General features: G+C 40.5%; 1 protein-coding gene across 3 annotated transcripts; it reads right to left on the bottom strand.

Annotated features, from left to right (window-relative positions):
• Positions 1-2,802: 2,802 nt before the first annotated feature.
• On the bottom strand, positions 2,803-20,366 carry TSPAN19 (tetraspanin 19). Of its 3 annotated transcripts, XM_054989147.1 has the most exons (9): positions 20,228-20,366; positions 17,918-18,006; positions 17,750-17,822; positions 15,915-16,045; positions 11,113-11,187; positions 8,602-8,712; positions 5,772-5,915; positions 4,123-4,206; positions 2,803-3,169 (listed from the first exon to the last, which is right to left on the bottom strand). In XM_054989147.1, the coding sequence occupies exons 2-9, from the start codon at positions 17,981-17,983 to the stop codon at positions 3,098-3,100; spliced, it is 756 nt and encodes a 251-aa protein (XP_054845122.1). In that variant the 5' UTR covers positions 17,984-18,006; positions 20,228-20,366; the 3' UTR covers positions 2,803-3,097. The 3 variants fall into 3 exon arrangements, with proteins under 3 accessions (XP_054845122.1, XP_054845124.1, XP_054845123.1); XM_054989149.1 differs by lacking the exon at positions 8,602-8,712; XM_054989148.1 differs by lacking the exon at positions 20,228-20,366 and having other exon boundaries at positions 17,750-17,815; positions 17,918-17,989.
• Positions 20,367-20,464: the final 98 nt, after the last annotated feature.

Below are 20,464 nucleotides of genomic sequence, written 5' to 3'. Positions count from 1 at the left end.
TGGTCTGGGGGACTGCCGAAGAGATATCCATCTCGAGAGCCTGAGCCATCCTTGCCATCTGGTCGGAGTAGATGCGGAGGTCCTCGAATGGTGAGCCCGTAGATGGCACTAGATCCTCAGCCGGCGACGGCTCGGACCAGGACTCCGACTGGTAGTCGCCGAGGCTCTCCACATCGCCCTCCTCGGAACCGAGCAGGGACCCCTCACCGTGGACCGGAGGCGGAAACCAAGCTTGCCGTGATGTTGAAGGCCTCGGTTCCGATGCGGAGAAAGCCGTAGGCGCTCCTTCCCACTGACAGTGGTACGACGGGGGAAGGTAGGAGGCCTGGCGATGTCGGGATGCGGTGGACCGGACGGAACGGACACTGTCTCCGGACCGACGCCTCTCGCGACCGACAGGAGGCGTAGGAGATGGACGGCTCCGATGAGGAGACGGGCTCGGTTCCGACCCTGGCGACCGACGGGCAGGCGATGGTCGACTCCGACGGGACCTCAGGCTCGGCTCCGGTCCAGAGGAGAATTCTGCCTGTACAGTCTCGAAGGCCGTCGGATCCAGCACCGGTTCGGACACCTCCCCTGGTTCGGGGGAACCCAGATGAGGAGAGGGCGTGTGTGGGAGCACGATGACCTCCTCCTGCGGAGAGGGACGCGGCGATCGACGATGCTTGGTCTTCTTCTTCTTTATGGCTGGTTCTAAAGAAGAAGACTCCGGAGCCGACGCGCTCCTCGATTTCGAAGGGGACCTCGGTTTCGGCCGCTTCACCTTGATCGGGATCGAACCGGCCGTCGGTTCCGACCGGGGACTCGGCACCAGAATTCTCGGTTCCGACGCTGGTCTCGGATCCGACCTGGTGGAAGATGCGCTACGGGGCGGCCGCACCGGTCCCTGCGCTGGAGAGGCCGCTCTCGACGCCGAGGCACTCGGGGGACGCGGTTTCGACCCCGACCTCGCGGAGGCCACTGAGCCAGCTCTTGATTGCCGTTCGGCAGAGGGGCTAGGGCCGGCCTTGGACGGAGGTAACGGGGTTCCCTCAGACATGACCTTCTGCCACAGCGAGGAATTTAGCCGGGCCTTGCGATCCTGCCGGGCCTTGCTGGTGAAACCCTGGCAGATCCTACAGGCCGAGACATTGTGGGTCTCCCCCAAGCAAAAAAGGCACAAATCATGGCCATCGGATTTGGCCATTTTAGTGTGGCATTGCAGGCAATGCTTGAAGAGAGCCGTAGAGGCCATCTTCAGGGGCACGCGAGAGAAGGGTCAAAAACAGTCCGAGTCGTAAATACCGAGTCCACGTCAAGTCCAAGTCAAGATCCGAAGAATGGTCGAGGTCCGAAGTCCGAAGTCAAGAGTCCAAAGATCAGTCAGAAGAAGCACGAAGCACAAAAAGCACAGAGCACAAAGCTCACGTTCTCTCCAAGCGGCGGCAAGAAGAGAACTGAGGGAAGGGGCCGTTGGTCTCTGGAGGATCATGTGACCGTTTGGGCAGGAAAACGGTCGCTGAGGCGCGCGACAAACGGCCCCTTCGGAGCCATGGAAGCTCTAGAAAATTCTCCGGTGGCTGGCCTGCGCCTGCGCAGTCCCATGTGTGGAGGCACAGAAGAACGAAGATGAAGAACTAGTTATGTGCAATAACTGAAAGGTAATTAGGAGAAAGAACTCCATGGCACAGAGTGGTAAGCTGCAGTACTGCAGTCCAAGCTCTGCTCACAACCTGAGCTCGATCCTGGCGGAAGCTGGGTTCAAGTAGCCGGCTCAAGGTTTACTCAGCCTTCCATCTTTCCGAGGTCAGTAAAATGAGTACTCAATTTCCTGGGGGTAAAGTGTAGATGACAGGGGGAAGGCAATGGTAAACCACTCTGGAAAAAATCTGCCAAGAAAATGTTGTGATGTGATGTCCCCCCCATGGGTCAGTAATGGCTCGGTGTTTGCGCAGGAGACTACCTTTACTTTTAATCAGGAGAAAATCTAAACTTGTGAAATCTAATAGGTCAAAAAGAATGGCTTTGAAAATAATTGAATTATTTAAAACAATTTGATCATTTTTGCACTGTTTTTCAAATGAGCTTTGGTTGTGACTAATTTTTCACTTCTTGGAGAATGGCATCTATCTGCCAAGTACCTGTTTTAATCCCATCCTTCTTTTAAGGAGCTCAAGGGCAGCATGCATGGTTCTTCTTTCTCACATTTTAATCACACAACCATCTGTGAGGTATATTAAGAGAAAAAGCGACAAGCCAAAGTTCACCCAGAAAGTTAAATGGATTTGCACTTGGATTTCCTACGAGTAGGGTAGAAGTTTGGTGTTTTGAAATCCTGGACATGCCTTAAGAGCTGAGATAAGCATGCTTGGAGCGGAGATAAGCATTTAGTGGATTTAAAAACCTCATTATAGTCAATCTAAGGGGTTCCGTGGAATCTGGTTTCCTAAGAGTACCAAGATTACAATACAAACATGGTTTTCACTGCATATACTAGTACACCATGCCTGAGTAGGATTGCCAGCTCTGGATTGGGAAATTCCTGGACATCTTTGGATGCAGCCTGGGGAGGGTGGGGTTTGAGGAGGAGAGAGACCTCAATGGATATAATGCCATACAGTCCATGCTCCAAAGCAGCCATTTCCTCCAGGAGAACTGACCTCTGTAGTCTGGAGATTCATTGTAATTCCAGGAGATCTCCAGGCCCCACCGGAAGGCTAGCAGTCATATGCCTGAATGGATGAGGAACTGAGCATCCTGTTAAACTATGAGAGACCTACTTGAAGCGTGAAATGATAAACAGGCAAAAAAAAATGGTTTTGTTTTATTTACCTCATATTTTATTGCAGTTAGCCAATTTATTTTGGCCAAAAACTGAAAAATATAGTCATGAGATTTTATTATTCAAATGTAAAACATAATGCATATGAATCTATCATCAAAACACATTGGAGTAATAACATTAAAGAGCAACCCTTTTACAGGATTTGATTTGCAGTTATGATCAAAGTGCAGACAGATGGAGTTGAATACTATGTATTGGAGTAATAATCACGTTCAAAGGTCCTCTAATGTTTAGTATAGAGTTTATCAATACAAAGGTGGCACAAAGTTTTTGCTACTTTCTGGGCAGAATGACATTCTTCCTCATTACGCTGGACAGCCAAGCAGAGGCTATGAACTGAAGAACCTAAAAAAGGGGACAGGAACAGGATAAAATGATGATGCTTATCATTTTGAATGGTGTTACAGAGGGGTGCAAATTGCTACAATATCTTAAGGTATTTGTGCCCAATCCCACCCTCGCTTATCTTTACACCAGGATGCAGATCCTACCCCTTCTCTTTGTGGCAACCCCAGGTCCTGTTTCGGCAAGAGAAACAGCACAAACAGAATCGATGTATTGTCGAAGGCTTTCACGGCCGGAGAACGATGGTTGTTGTGGGTTTTCCGGGCTGTATTGCCATGGTCTTGGCATTGTAGTTCCTGACGTTTCGCCAGCAGCTGTGGCTGGCATCTTCAGAGGTGTAGCACCAAAAGACGGAGATCTCTCAGTGTCACAGTGTGGAAATGACCTACATCTTTTCCACACTGTGACACTGAGAGATCTCCGTCTTTTGGTGCTACACCTCTGAAGATGCCAGCCACAGCTGCTGGCGAAACGTCAGGAACTACAATGCCAAGACCACGGCAATACAGCCCGGAAAACCCACAACAACCACAAACAGAATCCTTTGGGGTTCATCAATAACTTTTTGGATTCTATTGTGAGATACAATTTGTTGAATTGAGGAGAAGGGTGGGGTATAAATGAAATAAAATTAAAATTAAATAAAAAGCACAACTTCAATAAGATAGGATAATACAAAGAACAAAACACTCTGAGCTGCATCATGACAATATGCTTGCTATTCGGTGTAGCTGGAGCACCCAGCCAATGCACACCCTGGCCCCTTGGGCTGCTTATGTGACACACATGACTGCGGATCTGTGTTTGCCACATACACACAATACAGTTTTATGGACATATGTGAAAAGTTGGCATTTACCTGCAATAAAAATAATGTGTAAAATAGCTGATATTTGGCATACTATAACATTGCCACATGGCCAATATCATCTCAAAAGTTATAACATTCTTACTTCTATTGCTAGCAGTCCAAAATGAATCACAAATAAAATCCAAATATTTTCTTCATACCATGACGTGATATCTTCCTCACAACCCTAAAAAAATGAAGAAATTAACAATGTTCATTATATGGGTTCATTATATGAGAATTTGGTTCTTAGAAATCGAAACAGTTTTCTGTACCTTTATAATTTATATTAATTTTTTGCGTGCAAAATACTATTGAACTCAAGCCCAGGTGGTTAAAATTAGGTGATTAGTCTGTTTTTCTTGTAAAAACTTCTCAAGATACATACATTTCAGATACAGATCAAGATGGGTAGCTGTGTTAGACTATCTGTAGCAGTAGAAAAGAGCAAGAGTCCACTAGCACCTATAAGACTAACAAAATTTGTGATGTTTTTGTGAGTTACAGCTGAAGAAGTGAAGAGCTCATACCCTACCACAAATTTTGTTAGTCTTAAAGGTGCAACTGGACTCTTGCCCTTTTCTACTGTTTCAGATACAGGAGAATACCTTTTATTTTCACCAAGCCCTTTAGATGCAATGAACTATAACTAAATAAATTACACAGTAAAGATGCTGGGAAAATCACTACCCTATTAACAAATATATAATCTTAGAGCAACAATTTAGCTAAATTGTTCTTGGCTAGGGTGACATTATAGGATGTTGCTGTACTTAACAGATATTATATAACAGGTAGTGGAAGTTGAATGTGAGGTGAGGAAGACTCTTCTATATTTCTGAAAGCCTGCAAGCTTTCCAGTGCAATCCCAAGCTGAGCACTGATGGTGTTTGAGGACTTTTATGTCCAGAGGACTATTAAGTTTATTTATGCCTGAAAAAAATTGATAACCTACTAGACTAATCCCACAAGGCAAAAGAGCAGTCAAGTAAATCAACATAAATAAATGTCCAATCAGATAAAGTGCAGATCAAAACAAAAAGCATAGAACAGCAACAGCGAATAAACTGAAACAGAAAGTATCACTTCAAGCAAGGTGGAGCATGAATAATATGCTGACTGTGCAGTTAGTACATTGGCTGCCCATCAGTTACTGGACTCAATTCAAAGATCCTCATATGTTCAGGGCCGCATCTCCCATTTTTCTCAGCCCTGACAGTTTCACTCATCTGAGCAAGGCCTTCTGCAGGTATTGTCCTGCAAATGGGTGAGATCAATAACTGCTTCAATTAAAAAAAAATTAACCTAGAAGTTTGGTGGGTTGGCATACACAACAGGGCCTTCTTGGTGGTGACACCAAGACTCTGGAATTTCACCTTCCAAGATGTCTGTTTGGCCCTCTCCCTTGAGATTTTAGAAGGGTCCACTATTTTTGTCAACCTGGCTTAATGGTGACAGTGGTGATTTCTCTGTAATTTTACTCCATTTATTATATGCTGGATCCTGGCTATGCTATCTGATAAACTGCTTTATCAGTGATTGATTTATCTGTTGCTACATTTGTATTTATGCTTTTTATTTTTGCTGTATGATTTTAATATATATATATATATATATATTTAAAAATTCTATTGTATTGAAAGTTTATCTTCAAAGTAGGAAATAAATGTTTAAAATAAATACTCTTCTGATTCAATTCATTTAAATGTGAGTTTATGAAATCCTATGCTGGGGACAAACCAAAAGACTTACCTTAGTGTATGTGGCATTTTCCAGGACATCACAAAACCATTTCTTCATGTTAGATGTTGTGCAAGAACATGGCACTTGATTTGCATGTTCTTTATGTTTATTTGCTTTCCAGTCTGTGAAATTGTATCTCCCACAGCACTGAAGCTGGGACAGAAGGAGAGGAGGAAGACATCAGTGACTACCTCATTGGTTACCTCAATGAGCATGATACATTATTACAGTAAGAACAACATTGGGTGCTGGAACACAGTTGCCTTAGTAGTGAGAAGTCTAGGGGAAATGGTAGGGTTTATTTTCATTTGGATGAGAGAGAGAGAGAATATGAATTAATGATTTATGGTGGCCTGGTATTCACAAATATAGTGTCATGGTATTCATAAATAGACAACACAATCACGAATCCTATTTTAGGCTCCCAAAGAACAACTGCACCTCAAACTCTCCTCAGGATTTTAAAAGTGCAGTCTTAAACAGAATTACACCCTTCTAAGCCAACTGAAGCCAATGGGCTTAGAAAGGTGTAACTCTGTTTAGGATAGTATTCCCAATCTTTGCTGGTCAAGGCTGAGGATTCTGTTAACCTGACTAGGATAGAGCAGGCAAGAAGCCAGCCTGGGCCAGCAGGCATAGAATCTCTCCCCTTCCTTTCTGTACTAGTTGGGGCAGATGCTGATGCTGTGTTGGGCTAATGTTGGGGCCGACTTTGCTATTGGTTTGGATTGCCTAGAGCAAGTGTGGGCTGGTGGATGGCAAATCTCTCCCTGATCTTCTATGACATCTTGGACTCTTTTTTTTAACATGTGAGGTGCAGCAACTTAGCATGTGCTGAGAAATGTAATCCTAAGCAGTTCTCCCAAACTACTCTACAAATAACATAACTGGAAGAGTGCATTTTGGCAGGAAACAAAAGTGAATGTACTGGCCCTGCCACCTGTGAGCATAACACTTATGCATGTACAAAGTTATGTGCTTGTCACCAGGATCAGGAATGCTGCTTTCTCAAATGTTGCCATTCACATGGATGAAGCTTATAGGCCTACAGTTTATTTGTGCATTTGGCAATACAGTAACAGCAAAAGGAGAATGGAGAACCAATCAATAATGGAAAATGAAGACGTTGAAATTGAGTGGGAGTAATAATAAAACCAAATAACCCGCACCCCCCAATAAAAATATATTATGCACTGACATAGCAGAGCTGCATAATGGTTTTTAAAAGGCTACTACTGTTACTATAGCTAGAGAAAAATGTTTGACAGCAAAGTTCTCAGGGGGCCAATCTCTTTTGATATTTTGGCATTTTTGCCAAACATTAACTATTTTTCCCAAATAGATTTTTCCCTATAGATTGCCTCTTTGTAGCTGCTTTTGTTTCAGTTTTTATATACCTCATGATACTCTGAAGAGGTCATGCATTCAGTTCACTGCTATACTATAATAAAATATGTTTTAGCATAATGTATATTATATATAGTGTACAAGTTCTCACACTGCCGTTTTTTAATCTCACAACAGTAAGGGGAAATCTCAACAAGTAGGACCAAGAAGCTGATGAAGATGGGCCCAAGTATCTTCTCACTTTGAAAGAACATGACTTATAGTTTACTTGGAACAAGGTAATTTCTCAAGCCACAGTCTGCCTTTGAAAGTGCAGAAGAACCATTTTACACAGAGTTCATGATGTGCCATAACAGACTGTAGTAAGCCAGATGCAACACAGTAAAGAGAGATTGGATTCCCTGGGAAACCCTCATTGCTTGATGTACAGCGCTGAAACAACCTCTGTTATAACCTCTTATGTATCATGTTTCTGTGGGGTCTAGGAGAAAAGATCATGTCTATGCTATTTCCAAAGCTACTGGGATATCTAGATTTGACTTAGACATTTGTCCTAGTACCTGGAAACCCAGTAAGAATGGCTTTGCTAGATCAGACCAAAAATCAAATCTCATTAAGCATACTGCATTCAACAGTTGAATGTCTCTGGCAAGCTGACAAGCAGGGCATGATGGAGGTAACCATTCCCCATAGTTTTGTTCTCAGCAGAATTCTTCTGTCTTGCAACAAGGGGGTTCCATTTTTGGCTTGTATGTAGTCATAGTGATTTGTGGCAGCTATCCCTTACTCATCTTTGTCAAAGTATGTTATTTAAGATGCAAGGGGGTTCTGAAACTTGTCAATCACTTTGCATTTAATTCTGAACAATATGAAGTCCCAGACACAGAATTTCTGAAATCTTGCAGTGCAATGGCTTTAACAGGAAAGCCTCAGCAATCAGACACCTCTCCCACTCCCCAACCTTTTCAAGCCTGCAGGCACTTTTGGAAATCTGATACAGGGTGGTGGATGCAACTACAAAATGGCTGCCACAGGAAGCAGAGCCAAATACAAAATAACTGCTGCAAGAGGTACAACCAACCACAAAATGACTGCTGCAGGAAGCAGAGCCAGTCTCAAATTGCCAGAGTGAGGTTATGATTAACTCTAACCATAGCAGAAGCCCTTTTTAATAGGTTTTCTTTTAAAATGAACATGTTGTTTAAAATATTTCCTTGCACAAACACACCATCATGCAGTGAATATCCTTGTCCTGTGGTGGCATCTGTTTCTGAAATCTGCACAGCCAATCAGATCTCCAACAGTCCATCAGAAGCCCTGCTGGGCAACACCCCCCCCCCGGCCCTACCTGCTTTCTAAAAGCATTTGGCTGGCATAAGAAAAGGTGTCAGCGGGTACCATGGCACCCCCAGGCATCATGTTGGGAACCACTGCACAAAAGGATATTGGATTTCCTTACAAGTTGAAGTGTGCAGCACAGAGTTTGGCTTACCATGCGCTGAATGCCATTCAGAATATCCCATTGATGTTCCTTTTTAGGCAGGTTTTTATTCCCATAGTTAGAAATGAGTTCATCCATTTGAACTTTCCACAGTTTGCTAACCTGTTCAGAGTATTTAACTCTTGTTAATGTGGAATCATTTTAATTTTTATTAACATCACAGATGATTATGGTGAGTGGTGTTATTTATTTATAGCAGGATTTTCGTCCAGTGGCACCTTAGAGATCAAAAAAGATTTTCAGAGCATAAGCTTTCGAGCTTTGTTACACTCTAACAATCTTGTTTGTCTGTAAGGTTCCACTAGACAAAAATCTGACTGTTCTACTGCAGACCAACATGGCTACCCATCTAAATATCCTTATTTATTTACTTCATACTGGAACTAATTTGTACCCGGCCCTTCCACCAAACTCAGTCTTCATGGAGGCTATATTTGAAGTGGAATTAAGAAAAGTCAGCCTCTGTGGCATGGATTATATGGCCTGAGATGGAAAAGGCCTGCTAGTCATACACAACATATCTATATGTACACTAAGAGCCAAGCTACAAGTGACGCCTGACATAGGTTGGACACTTGTCAGCTTCCCTCAAGTTTTGATGGGAAATGTAGGCATCCTGGTCTTGCAGCTGTAATGGAGAGCCAAGCTGTAAAACCAGGATGCCTACATTTCCCATCAAAACTTGAGAGAAGCTGACAAGTGTCCAACCTGTGTCAGGCATCACTGGTAGCTTGGCTCTGAGGTTCCCCAACCCCGCCAATATGCAACTGCTTGTGTTACATCAGAGGCCATGGTTATGTGGTCAAATGATGGATAGTGTTCACAAAGGGACAAGAAGCTAAGAACCCCTATGGATTATGCCACTCTCTTATTCAGCCCTTTGGATCCCCTTTCCCTGGAATGGAACTGACCAGTTCTTGTGGACATTGAAGGAGGGGGGGAGGGAACCACCAGCCACTTCCCCTAGAAAAACTTCATACTATCCAGCAGCCAAATGCTGCCATTCCCTTGGCAAATACTTCTTTCCCCCTTATCAAGTTTGCCTCCCATTCTAAAGTAATACAGTACATTGGCACAAGCTGCCACTTTATGATGGCAGAAAACCAGAGACACTTTCACTTAATTCATAGTGGTTTTGTGCATGTTTAGCAATATCCACATGTGTACCACCAAAGCAAGTGGGAGCTAGACAATCCCAACTGTAATCAGATTTGTCCACTGTTGGATTCTCTGGCATAATGCTGCATTGCTGTCTGACCTGGGCTTGATTTAAATATGAGACTGACAGGGAAACACAGTTAACTATGGTACTTTGCAATTTGCACAGTGTCTTTTTAAAATTAGCTGCCACCCATGCAAATCAGCTATGCATTCTTATTTAGCACACTAGTGTCACAGTCAATTGGCTACCCATATATGTAAAATCCCAGCATTATCCCTTACAAAAAGTAATTTGAAAGTCAATTTGAAACTGCTAATGTAAATATTATCATGTGGAATTTCAGATTCTACACCTACTAGATCAATTGTGGTTTGATATCACAGGATGTGGCTGTCTCTTGGACATGGAAAACCAATTGTGTATTGGTACCATCTCATACATATGTTTTTCGCATGTCTGATCCAAGCGACAATTTGGGTAGTTTCTCATTGTGTGCAAAGAGTTTAGTCCTGTGTGCAATTATGCTAGTGTTTATGAATAGCTCATTAGAGACTTGAAGCCAATCTGCACACAGAGATCCCAAGTAGATTACCAACAATCCTCATCATTCTACAATCAACCAGCTTCTAGACAAAGCATCTTTCTTGGGTTGATTTCTGTGAGATGGAATTGATAAGGTGGGGACCAAAGACTCATCCTGTGAACAAGTCATATCTGATTTGCATATTTGCCTCTGTTCTCACATGTGCTGTTCCTGCTCCAGATCAGGCTGTGACGGTATTCTAAATGAGCTTCAGCCTTCCTCTCCTTGCTGTTACTCTAGAAAGAAATTATCAAGGAGAGCTATTTGTCCGATTGGGAACACCATAGGTGCCACATGGTCTTTCACAATGGTCCAGATCATTACCTCTGGACCATTTCTGTTTGAGGTAACAGTGGAGGAGGATGGCTAGAGTGCCTTCTCTAAATTCAACCCAATTTAGAGGTTCAGGTGAAGCTGGATTTTCCCTCATACCTGGGAATTCCACCATACATGTAAAATCTTCTCCCTCAATTTTATCTGGCCCTGATTCAGATGGCCCAGGCTAGCTCAATCTTGTCAGATCTCAAAAGCTAAATAGGATCAGGACTGGTTAGTACTTGAATAGGAGACCACCCAGAAAAAACAGTTGCTATGCAGTGGCAGACAATGGCAAGCCATCTCTGTCAGTCTCTTGCCTTAAAAATCCCAGCTACGACTTGACAGCACTTCACACACACATTTTTTTTTATCCCATTGTGTGGCTTTCAGGATCTGCACAGGTTTCTTTGAAATAAAATATACAGATGGATATGCATACCATTTCTGTTCCTACATAGAGACGTATGAGCATTCCAGCTTGGACAACAAAGTTCAGGACAACTAGAACCATATACTGAAAAATAAACATATTTATAACGTTAAATACATGTGCTATTTTGAAAGCTGGACACTGTACAAAAACATAATAGATAAGCACAGAACTTGTATGGTCAAAATAGATACGTAAAATAGATACGTACGTAAAACCCACAACTAGGAGCTTCTGCAAATAAAGAGTTAGAATGGCACTTAAAATCTCTGCAGCAAAAATCCTTTGAGGGGGCCAACAAGCCAGGGAAATATTTAGCCTGGCAATTGAAAAAGAAAAGGGAAAAGAAAGTTATAGGGAAGATAATAGAAGAAGGAACAGAAATAATGGACCATCAAGGGATAAAAAGAGCTTTTTATAAATATTATGCAAAATTATTCCAAAAGAAAATGATAGATTTAGACAAAATAGAAGCATATTTGGAAAGAGCAAAAATACCAAAGATTTCAATGACAATGAAAGAGGTTTTGAATGTTCCAGTAACAGAAGGAGAAATTTTAGATGCTATAGAATCAACTAAAATAGGGAAAGCACCGAGTCCAGATAGAATTACAGCAAAATTTTATAAAGTAATGAAAAAAGACTTGTTGCAGCCTCTACAAAAGTTGATGAATGAAATTATTAAGAAGAAAAATCTCCCGAAGACTTGGAGTGAAGCAAATATTTCACTGATCCCAAAAGAGTCACAAGATTTACTAAATGTTAAAAGTTATAGGCCAATTTCTTTATTAAACAATGATTACAAAATTTTTGCAAGACTTATAGTGGAAAGGCTTAAGAAATTTTTGATAGAATTCGTAGGGGAAGAGCAGGCCAGATTTTTACCGAATAGACAAATTAGGGATAATCTGAGAGTGGTGTTGGACGCCATTGAATATTATGATAAGCATCCAGAAAAGGAAGTAGGTCTGTTTTTTGCTGATGCTGAGAAAGCCTTTGACAATTTGAATTGGGATTTTATGTTTTTGACAATGGAAAAGATGGATATGGGGCAAGATTTCATTAATGCAGTGAAAGCTATATATTTTGAACAAAATGTGTCATTAGTGGTAAACAGTGATTTGACAGAAAAATTTGAGGTAAGAAAAGGTACAAGACAAGGATGTCCACTTTCACCATTACTATTTGTTATGGTGTTGGAAATACTTTTGAGGCAAATAAGAGATGATGACAATATCAAAGGTATAAAACTCAAAGGGTTTTCTTATAAGTTCAGAGCATTTGCAGACGATGTAATGTTTATAGTAGAAGATCCAATCCAGACATTACCAATATTGTTAGATAAAATTAAAGAGTTTGGAGATCTGGCAGGATTTTTTATTAATAGATCAAAGTCGAAATTGCTCTGTAAAAATATGACAAAAAAGAAACAAGAACAATTAATGAATGTTTCAAAGTGTGAAGTGGTTCAGAAAACAAAATACCTGAGGATAGAAGTATCAGCTAAGAATATAGATTTATTTAAAAATAATTATGAAAAATTGTGGTCGCAGATAGAGAGAGATCTGTTGAAATGGAACAAATTGAATCTGTCATTGTTAGGACGTATCTCAGTTGTTAAAATGAATGTATTACCGAGAATGATCTTTCTGCTCCAAACGATTCCAATTGTTAAAGAAATGAAGCATTTTGATAAATGGCAAAGAAGAATCTTAGATTTTATTTGGGCTGGGAGAAAACCAAGAATTAAGATGAAGGTACTGTGTGACGCAAAAGAAAGGGGAGGCTTGAAATTACCAAATTTGAGATTGTATTATGAAGCAATTTTCTTGGTCTGGCTGAAAGAATGGGTGAAATTATCTAATCTAAAATTATTAGCTTTGGAAGGGTTCAATAACTTGTTTGGTTGGCATGCGTATTTATGGTATGAGAAATATAAAATGGATGGTATGTTTCAGCATCATTTTGTGAGAAGGAATATCTTCATGATTTGGCAAAAATATAAGAAGTTTCTGGGTGAAGAATACTTTGAAGATATCCACATGTAACAATTTGAAAGAAAATGGATATAAGATGATTTATAGATGTTATTTAACACTGAAAAAATTAGCAAATGCAAATAGTGCAATGTCAAATAAATGTTGGAAATGTAAAAAACATGAGGGCTCCTTTTACCATACGTGGTGGACCTGTGAAAAGGCCAAAATGTTTTGGTCTAAGATTTATGGAGAAATGCTATTAATTATGAAATGTAATTTGTTGAAGAGCCCGGAAATGCTGTTGCTAAGGACTGAATATGCAATAAGTTAACATGAGGGACAGAACTTTGTTATATTATATGACTGTGGCAGCAAGAATCTTGTACGCACAATACTGGAAACAAGAAGACATACCAGAAGTTGAGGAATGGATCCGAAAGCTGTTGCACATGGCGGAAATGGACAAATTGACAAGGAAATTGAGACAGCAGAATCCGAATGAATTTTTAACTGACTGGAAGAAGTTTAAGGATTATGTGGAAAATAAATGGGATGTAAGAGGACAACTGTGGACTTTAGATAGTTATTAAGTAATATGAGCCATGAGAATGAACATGAACTTTACCTTAGATAATAGGGACTACATAGTAATTAGAGATAATGATAAGAAATTAAGGGGTTTTAGTGCTGTTGGAAATCAAAAAGGGAAAAGGGGGAGGGGGAAGGGATGGGGGGCATATACGGTAATTATAAGGGTAAATGAGTATGTATTGTGTATTATGTAATATGTTAACCCATTCAATAAAACTATTAAAAACAAAATAGATACGTATTCCAATAATGACACATCTTTATATCTCTGTTTTATTAATCAAAACTAGGCTTCCCACACTGTTATTTTCATTTTAAAAGAAAATAAAAGACAAAGCTTTAAAGGAAATACTGCCTTACTTTTAAAATGCTATTAAGAGTGCACAGAGCCCATATTTGATTAGTAGTACGGTGTGGGGAATGAAGGGCTAAACCTCCTCTCCATTCCCATATGGACCCAATTGAAATTATGACTGTTCACACATACAGTCCATGATCATCCTCTCATCTGCTTGTGCTTGTGCATGTGGTGTCATGTGTCGTTATCACAATTTTTTTCATGGTTTTGCTTTTTATCTTTGTTATAGAGCTTCAGTCATAATCCAGTAAGCACGAACAATGAATTGTTCCTTGAATACTCTTGCTGAACAACCTTCTGCCTCATCAGTTGTTACTCCCTTGTCACACAGAATCAAGATATCAGTCACATTTTCAGATCACTATACTTTGCGGGAAGGACAGCTTTTTGCTGAGGTCCTGAAAGCATCGTGATTTAGAATGCAGGGGCTGTGGGCCCAATCCAAATGGTTATTACCCACATCTCTTTTTAACATTAAATAATACATTACAAGGTCTGTGCATTAATTTATGAATCACCCCCAGATGGCATGAACTTGTCTACGATCATCTCCAGACTTTGCTTTTAGAGTGGACAGTATCAGTTCTTGTGCTAATCTCCTCTTTATGGACTTTCTCTCTCCTCTGCTAGAGAACACATTACTGAATAATTCTTTAAAAAGAGAGCAGCAGCATAGGCATCCCCCTCACCATACGCAGGCTTACCCCCAAACACACACAGCAGTTAAGAGGCAAGACTACCTTGCAAAGGCTCAGGTGAGGGTGGGGCCCAAGCTGAGAGGAGAAAGGCTGCAGTCTGTAGAAGGAAAATGGTGTGTGTGTGCTCATGCACTCACAAATGTATATATGCACATACAATCCTGATTCAGACTGAGACTGCAGGAGGGCAGAGCAGGTTTGGCACTTTGATTAGAATTTGATTTCACAAATTGAAACTGGGTTCTTCAGGGTGCTATTTGTGCTTTAAAGGGGCTTTTTCTCCCTTTAAAATATGAATGACTGGAAAGGGAATTTGGTTTCAGTTTGTGACCTAGATAGGGCATGAAGGCAGCAGCGACTCATGGGCTGGGTTGAAAGGGAACATCCCAGCCTCCACTACTGAGCATGGCTGAGTGTAGGGTTGCCAACTCATGGTTGGAAAAGTTTTGGAGATTTGGGGGTGGAACTTGGGGAAGGCTGGGTTTGAGGAGGAAAGGGACTTCAGCAGGCTATAATGGCAGGGGAAAGCAGCTATTTTCTCCAAGGAATTGATCTCTAGTCTGGAAATCATAGCTGAGGAGGAAGGGAACATGGAGTGCTTACCAGAGGTGGCAAAGGAGCTGCCAGGGTCATGGCTTCAGAACCATGCAAGCATATAACTAATGAGTCAACTGCTGAATAAGTACAGGAGCAACATCAGTGCCCTGTTTGTTGGCCCTCCAGAGTAACTGATTGGCCAGTGTGTGAGACACGCTAATGGACTAGATGGTCTGATCCAGCAGGGCTCTTATGTTCTTATGAGTGAGAAAAAGAACACAGCATGGCTGTGGGGTGATGACAACACTTGTCTCTTGCAGATTCTGCTAGCCTCTCAGTAGCTTGTCTGTCTGCATGGTGCTGTAGCCATGATCTTGGCAGCTCAGTTGCTGTCTCCTGACACAGGCCTTCCTCTTCAGCAGTGCTCAGTGATGGGTGACGGGATGTTCCCTGCAACTGCCCTCTTTCCCAGCAGTGACTGTTTGCAACTTTCATTTGGGTTGGTTCTACTGAAAATGAGAGCTGCTGCACACCTCATTTGCCTTCTGCAGATAGATGGAGATCTGTAATCTTCATCATATCTATTTGTGCCCTTCACACATTGTAAGCACCACCTCTGTGCTGAGGGCATTCACGCAACCTACTTACCGCAATGACTAACCATCTGATTCGTCGAATACTTCCTAGGTATCCCAAGAGACCGATAAAAACAATGATGGATCCAGTGGCAAGTAGCATATTAGAAATGGTATCTATCAAAGAATTTTCATCTGTAGATACTAATACAAAAGGCATTCATATTTTGAAACTTTGAAACATATGTGACACAGCCAAACATATCACTGTGCTATCTTTTTATAGCCATTAGTGAACACGTAGAATTAGAAACAGTGAAGCAAGGGCCATTGCTTAGTGCAGACGTAATCTGTACAAGAGATTCTTTGCACAGATTTGGGAGCAGTCAAAAATCATATTTGAACTAATGGTGTCCTTCAATAAACACCTGAAATTCGTATTAGGATAAAGTCATGAAACTGACCTAAGGGCTGACGGGAGCATTACACAGTATTGGCATGTATGCAGACTATATATCATCACAATAATTTGTATGCATGAAAGCAGTGTGCCCACATCTGGATGAATGCACATATGAGGGGATAGGCCAGCATGTTTAGTCATGAATGGAGAGTGAGGCCAGTATGCTTGTTCCTGCTCCCCCTCTATGTACATTGCTCTGTGCACTGATATGGTATGTGTACAGGGTTAATGACAATTTAGGGGCATCGTCCCTGAGCATCTGCTAAGTGGGGAGTTTGGCACTCCAAACCAGCTGGAGGTTGACAGCCCTAGTCTGGCCTGCCATGGTACAGCATCATTGTTAATGCTACTACTGTTATTTTATAGCAGTATGTTCTATGGACGTGATGTTGTATAGAGTATAAGACAACAGGTTCCAAGAAATTTACAATACAAAATCTGACCTAAAGGTAGCATCAGGAGGTGAGGAAAGTGAAAGTAGAAATAACCAGGGGAAGAATATGCGTTTCGTTTCAATTCCATGCACTTAGACTTAGTTTCAATACGGAAAGGGTATGTCAAAGATTTCATAGAAAAGACTCCATATATTTACAGTTATTATGAAGTTATTATATAGAGAGTCAGTGCTGCCTAGTAGTAAGAATATCAGGCTAGGAACTGGGAGGCTTAGATTTGAATCCCCACATGGAAACTGACTGGGTGACCTTGCACAGTCACATTAACCTACCTCATAGAGTTGTTGTGAGCATAAAATTAAAAGGAGAATCATGTATGCCCCTTGGGATCTCCATTGGAGAGAAAGTTTGGGTATTAATAAAGTAAATAAATAAATAAAATATGACCAATCTGGGAAAGCATCCTTCTTTTGTTGTTCATTCTGACCCCTGAGATGAAGCGGTGCTTCATCATATAGATTACTCTTTAAACCTTATAAATGTATACTCTATACTTGCTAAATAGGGCCATCATAAACAATATCTGCACTGGCATGGAGAAAAATTGCCCATTGGACAAGATGAGCCAAAACACATAAACGGTTTGCTTCTTAAAGTGATTTAAAGTGGGTTCCACACAGTGGCCATAAAATGTGCAGCAGTCAGAAGGTCTTTGAAATTATCAAATTTATTTTTTGTCGAAACACTGGCAAAGAAAACAATTTGCTATATTGATAGTTGTATTATTGGAGCCAAATTGATATGAATCCAAAAATTCTTCTTTGATAACCCTGCAGATCAACCTGCCTTTTTTCTTTCATTGATTCTGATAACAAGTTTGTAAGATGAAGGCATCAATCGGATGCTTTGGTTCCTGATGTATAAACGGACATTGCAATGTAATACTGCCACCATGTGGGAAACTGACTTGTTAACGGTTTGTGCTAAATAGAATATACTTTGCAAGTTATAGAGAACAACATCAAATACATATTTAGTGCTTATACTCACATAAAAATGCGACAGATTTGTTTCCATCCAGTAAAATCCAGTGACCAAATGCTACAAGCATAAGACCTAATAACTGAAAGTAATTTAAAATGTTTCTCTTCAGTCTGAATGCTACTATAGTACTAAATGTGTAATAAATTTGTCAATGAGAATATAACAGTATCTTACCAAGAAAATTCCATTAATAATATTTAAGAAGTATGCTAGTATGAAGAGTTTGTCTCTTTTATTCATTGTCCTTTTTATTACAATTGCATCTGGAAATATAGGTTGCACACAATGTTAATTTGAAAAATGCAATCCAATCTCATAAATATTCATTTTCATAAACATCAGATGTTAGTAAAACATTTTTATAAGGTCCAAGATGGGGAAAAATTCACATTCTCTACACAGATGTATGCTGACTTCAGTCTTGTGTGGTCCTTTTTAAAAATAATATTCCCATCGTCTACCAACATGTTTTAAATTTACAAAGAAAGAATGCAAGTTCTGGAATGCATTTCTGAATGCTAAGGAGTAACTTGGAAGATACAAGCAGAGGTTTTTATAACCTCTTAGCCTTGTACTTCCAGATGTTTCAGTGTTAGAATTCACAAAAATCACCTTACCAGTAATTGCTACCAACATCTCAAATAGAGCTTAATACTTTCTCCCTTTTGCCTCAAATTGTTTTATAACCTCCAAACATTTGTTTACTTGCAGCACAACAAACTGCTTCTGTGCATACGCAACACAGAAAGTTCAAAACCAGAGGCAAGTTAATCCAATAGTTAAAATAGTGTTGTTTGTTAGAAATTACGCCATATGAGATTCAGAACATAAAAGAAGATACCACTGAAAGGATTTCTACCTAGCTAAACATTGGTATTGCATTTTATAAGGCAGTGGTCTTTATGTGTTTTTGTTTTTTTATATCTGGAATGACCCCCTCCTCCAATTATGAGCAACATTTAAAAAGAATCTGTCAGATGGCCATGTCCTCTTGTGAACACTTTTAGGTTTTTTTTTAATGTAAAAACTATAGCAAATGTTTGAACAGCTGAAAAGTGTATAAATTCAAGCTTGGGGGCGGAGGGGGGGGGATGAAACAGGAATTAATTTACATACTTAACATAAATAGGGTTGCCAGTCCCAGTTTGGAAAATTCTTGGAGATTTATGGGTGGAACCCGTGGATGACAGGGTGTGGAGATGGCAATGATCTTATCATGGGTTTGGAGATGGCAGTGATCTTATCATGGTATAATGTCATAGAGTCCACATCCCAGGGGAACTGATCTCTATAGTCTGGAGATCAGTGGTAATTCCAGTGCACCTCTAGTCTTACCTGGAGGTTGGCAACCCCAAAGGTAGATTTGCTAGTTTATTATCATACATTCAGTCTCAGGCTCAGAACACATGAAGCTACCTTCTTCTGAATCAGACCACTGGTCTATCAAAGGTCAGCGTTATCTACTGAGACTGGCTGTGACTCTCCAGGGTCTCAGATCTTTCACAGCACCTATTATTTGATTCTTTAAACTGGAGATGCCAGGGTTTGAACCTGGGACTTACTACATGCAAAGCAGATGCTCTGTCAATCAGCCACAGTCTCTCCTCAAGATAGATGCTGCAAAATTCTCCATACTGAATGTTCCCATGGTCATACTGGTGTGGCAGTTTGGTGCCATTATGGCAGTTTGGTGCCATAATGTCTGACCCGGAATGCCTATATTGTTGACAATTGCCATTTCCTGATAGCAATCCATATGAGCTCTCTTTCTCCATCACCCTCCTTTGAACTGTAGCCAGGAAATGGCCCGTAAGTTAGGATTGGTATTTCTCGCTCCACGCTATGATATCCACATGGACACTTATGAAGGATTTTACAATAGTTGCACCAAGCCTCGAGTTCCATATGGAACTGAAAGAAGCTGCTTTAAAGTGTAAAATTATCCTGTTCTGTTCTGTTTAGACTTATGCTAAACCTCTCAGAGTTAACAGAAGGCCTATTTATTTTTACAGATATTTTAGAGTCAAGATCTTTGAGACTGACATTGCACACCCTCAGAAAAGGAATACTTTTTTTTGCTTTTGTACATGATAATTGCATCATAAATTTGAATATATAATCTCATACACAAACATAGCCAAGTGTTGACAATGTCTTCTTTCTTTGATTTCACTGTTTTGATAAAAACAATAGGGGAAAAAATAGTTTACATGCTATGCTGTTTAGCTTAAAATCATTTACATATATTAGGTGGATATTTCACTGCTTGCTGGCTGTGCTGACTTATTGTAAAGATGACAACGGTTCAATAATTTTTTCGTTGTTACTATATGAAAGTCAATAATAATACATTTTAAGAGGTGGACTGCCTACCCGTTACAAGTCAGGAGATCTTATAGTACTGAAGCACATTTCATATAGCCCTGATAGTAGTCATCATAGTTTTAAAGTGCAACTCCCCCAAAACTTTGTAATAATCCTTACCGTTATTAGCTTTCTTTCATTTATGTAAAGACATAAGTCCAGAGTTTAGTTCTTCACACTTCTTCACACTTCAATTTAGTGTTAATTCTAAATAAATGTTCAGCTGTATCGCCTCAGTACTTCAGTCATCTATGCTGTAAGCTGTGTTCAGGAGACTTCCTTGTTACGGAGGTAACTATGTGCTCATCTAAGGAATTTTGTTTTGCTTTCCGTGTTATTGTCTAGCTATTTACTTAT

Source organism: Eublepharis macularius, chromosome 9, assembly GCF_028583425.1.
Source record: "Eublepharis macularius isolate TG4126 chromosome 9, MPM_Emac_v1.0, whole genome shotgun sequence".
Classification (NCBI taxonomy): Eukaryota; Metazoa; Chordata; class Lepidosauria; order Squamata; family Eublepharidae; genus Eublepharis; species Eublepharis macularius.
The sequence above is the reverse complement of the archived record's forward strand: the minus strand, read 5'-3'. Positions and strand labels throughout refer to the sequence as shown.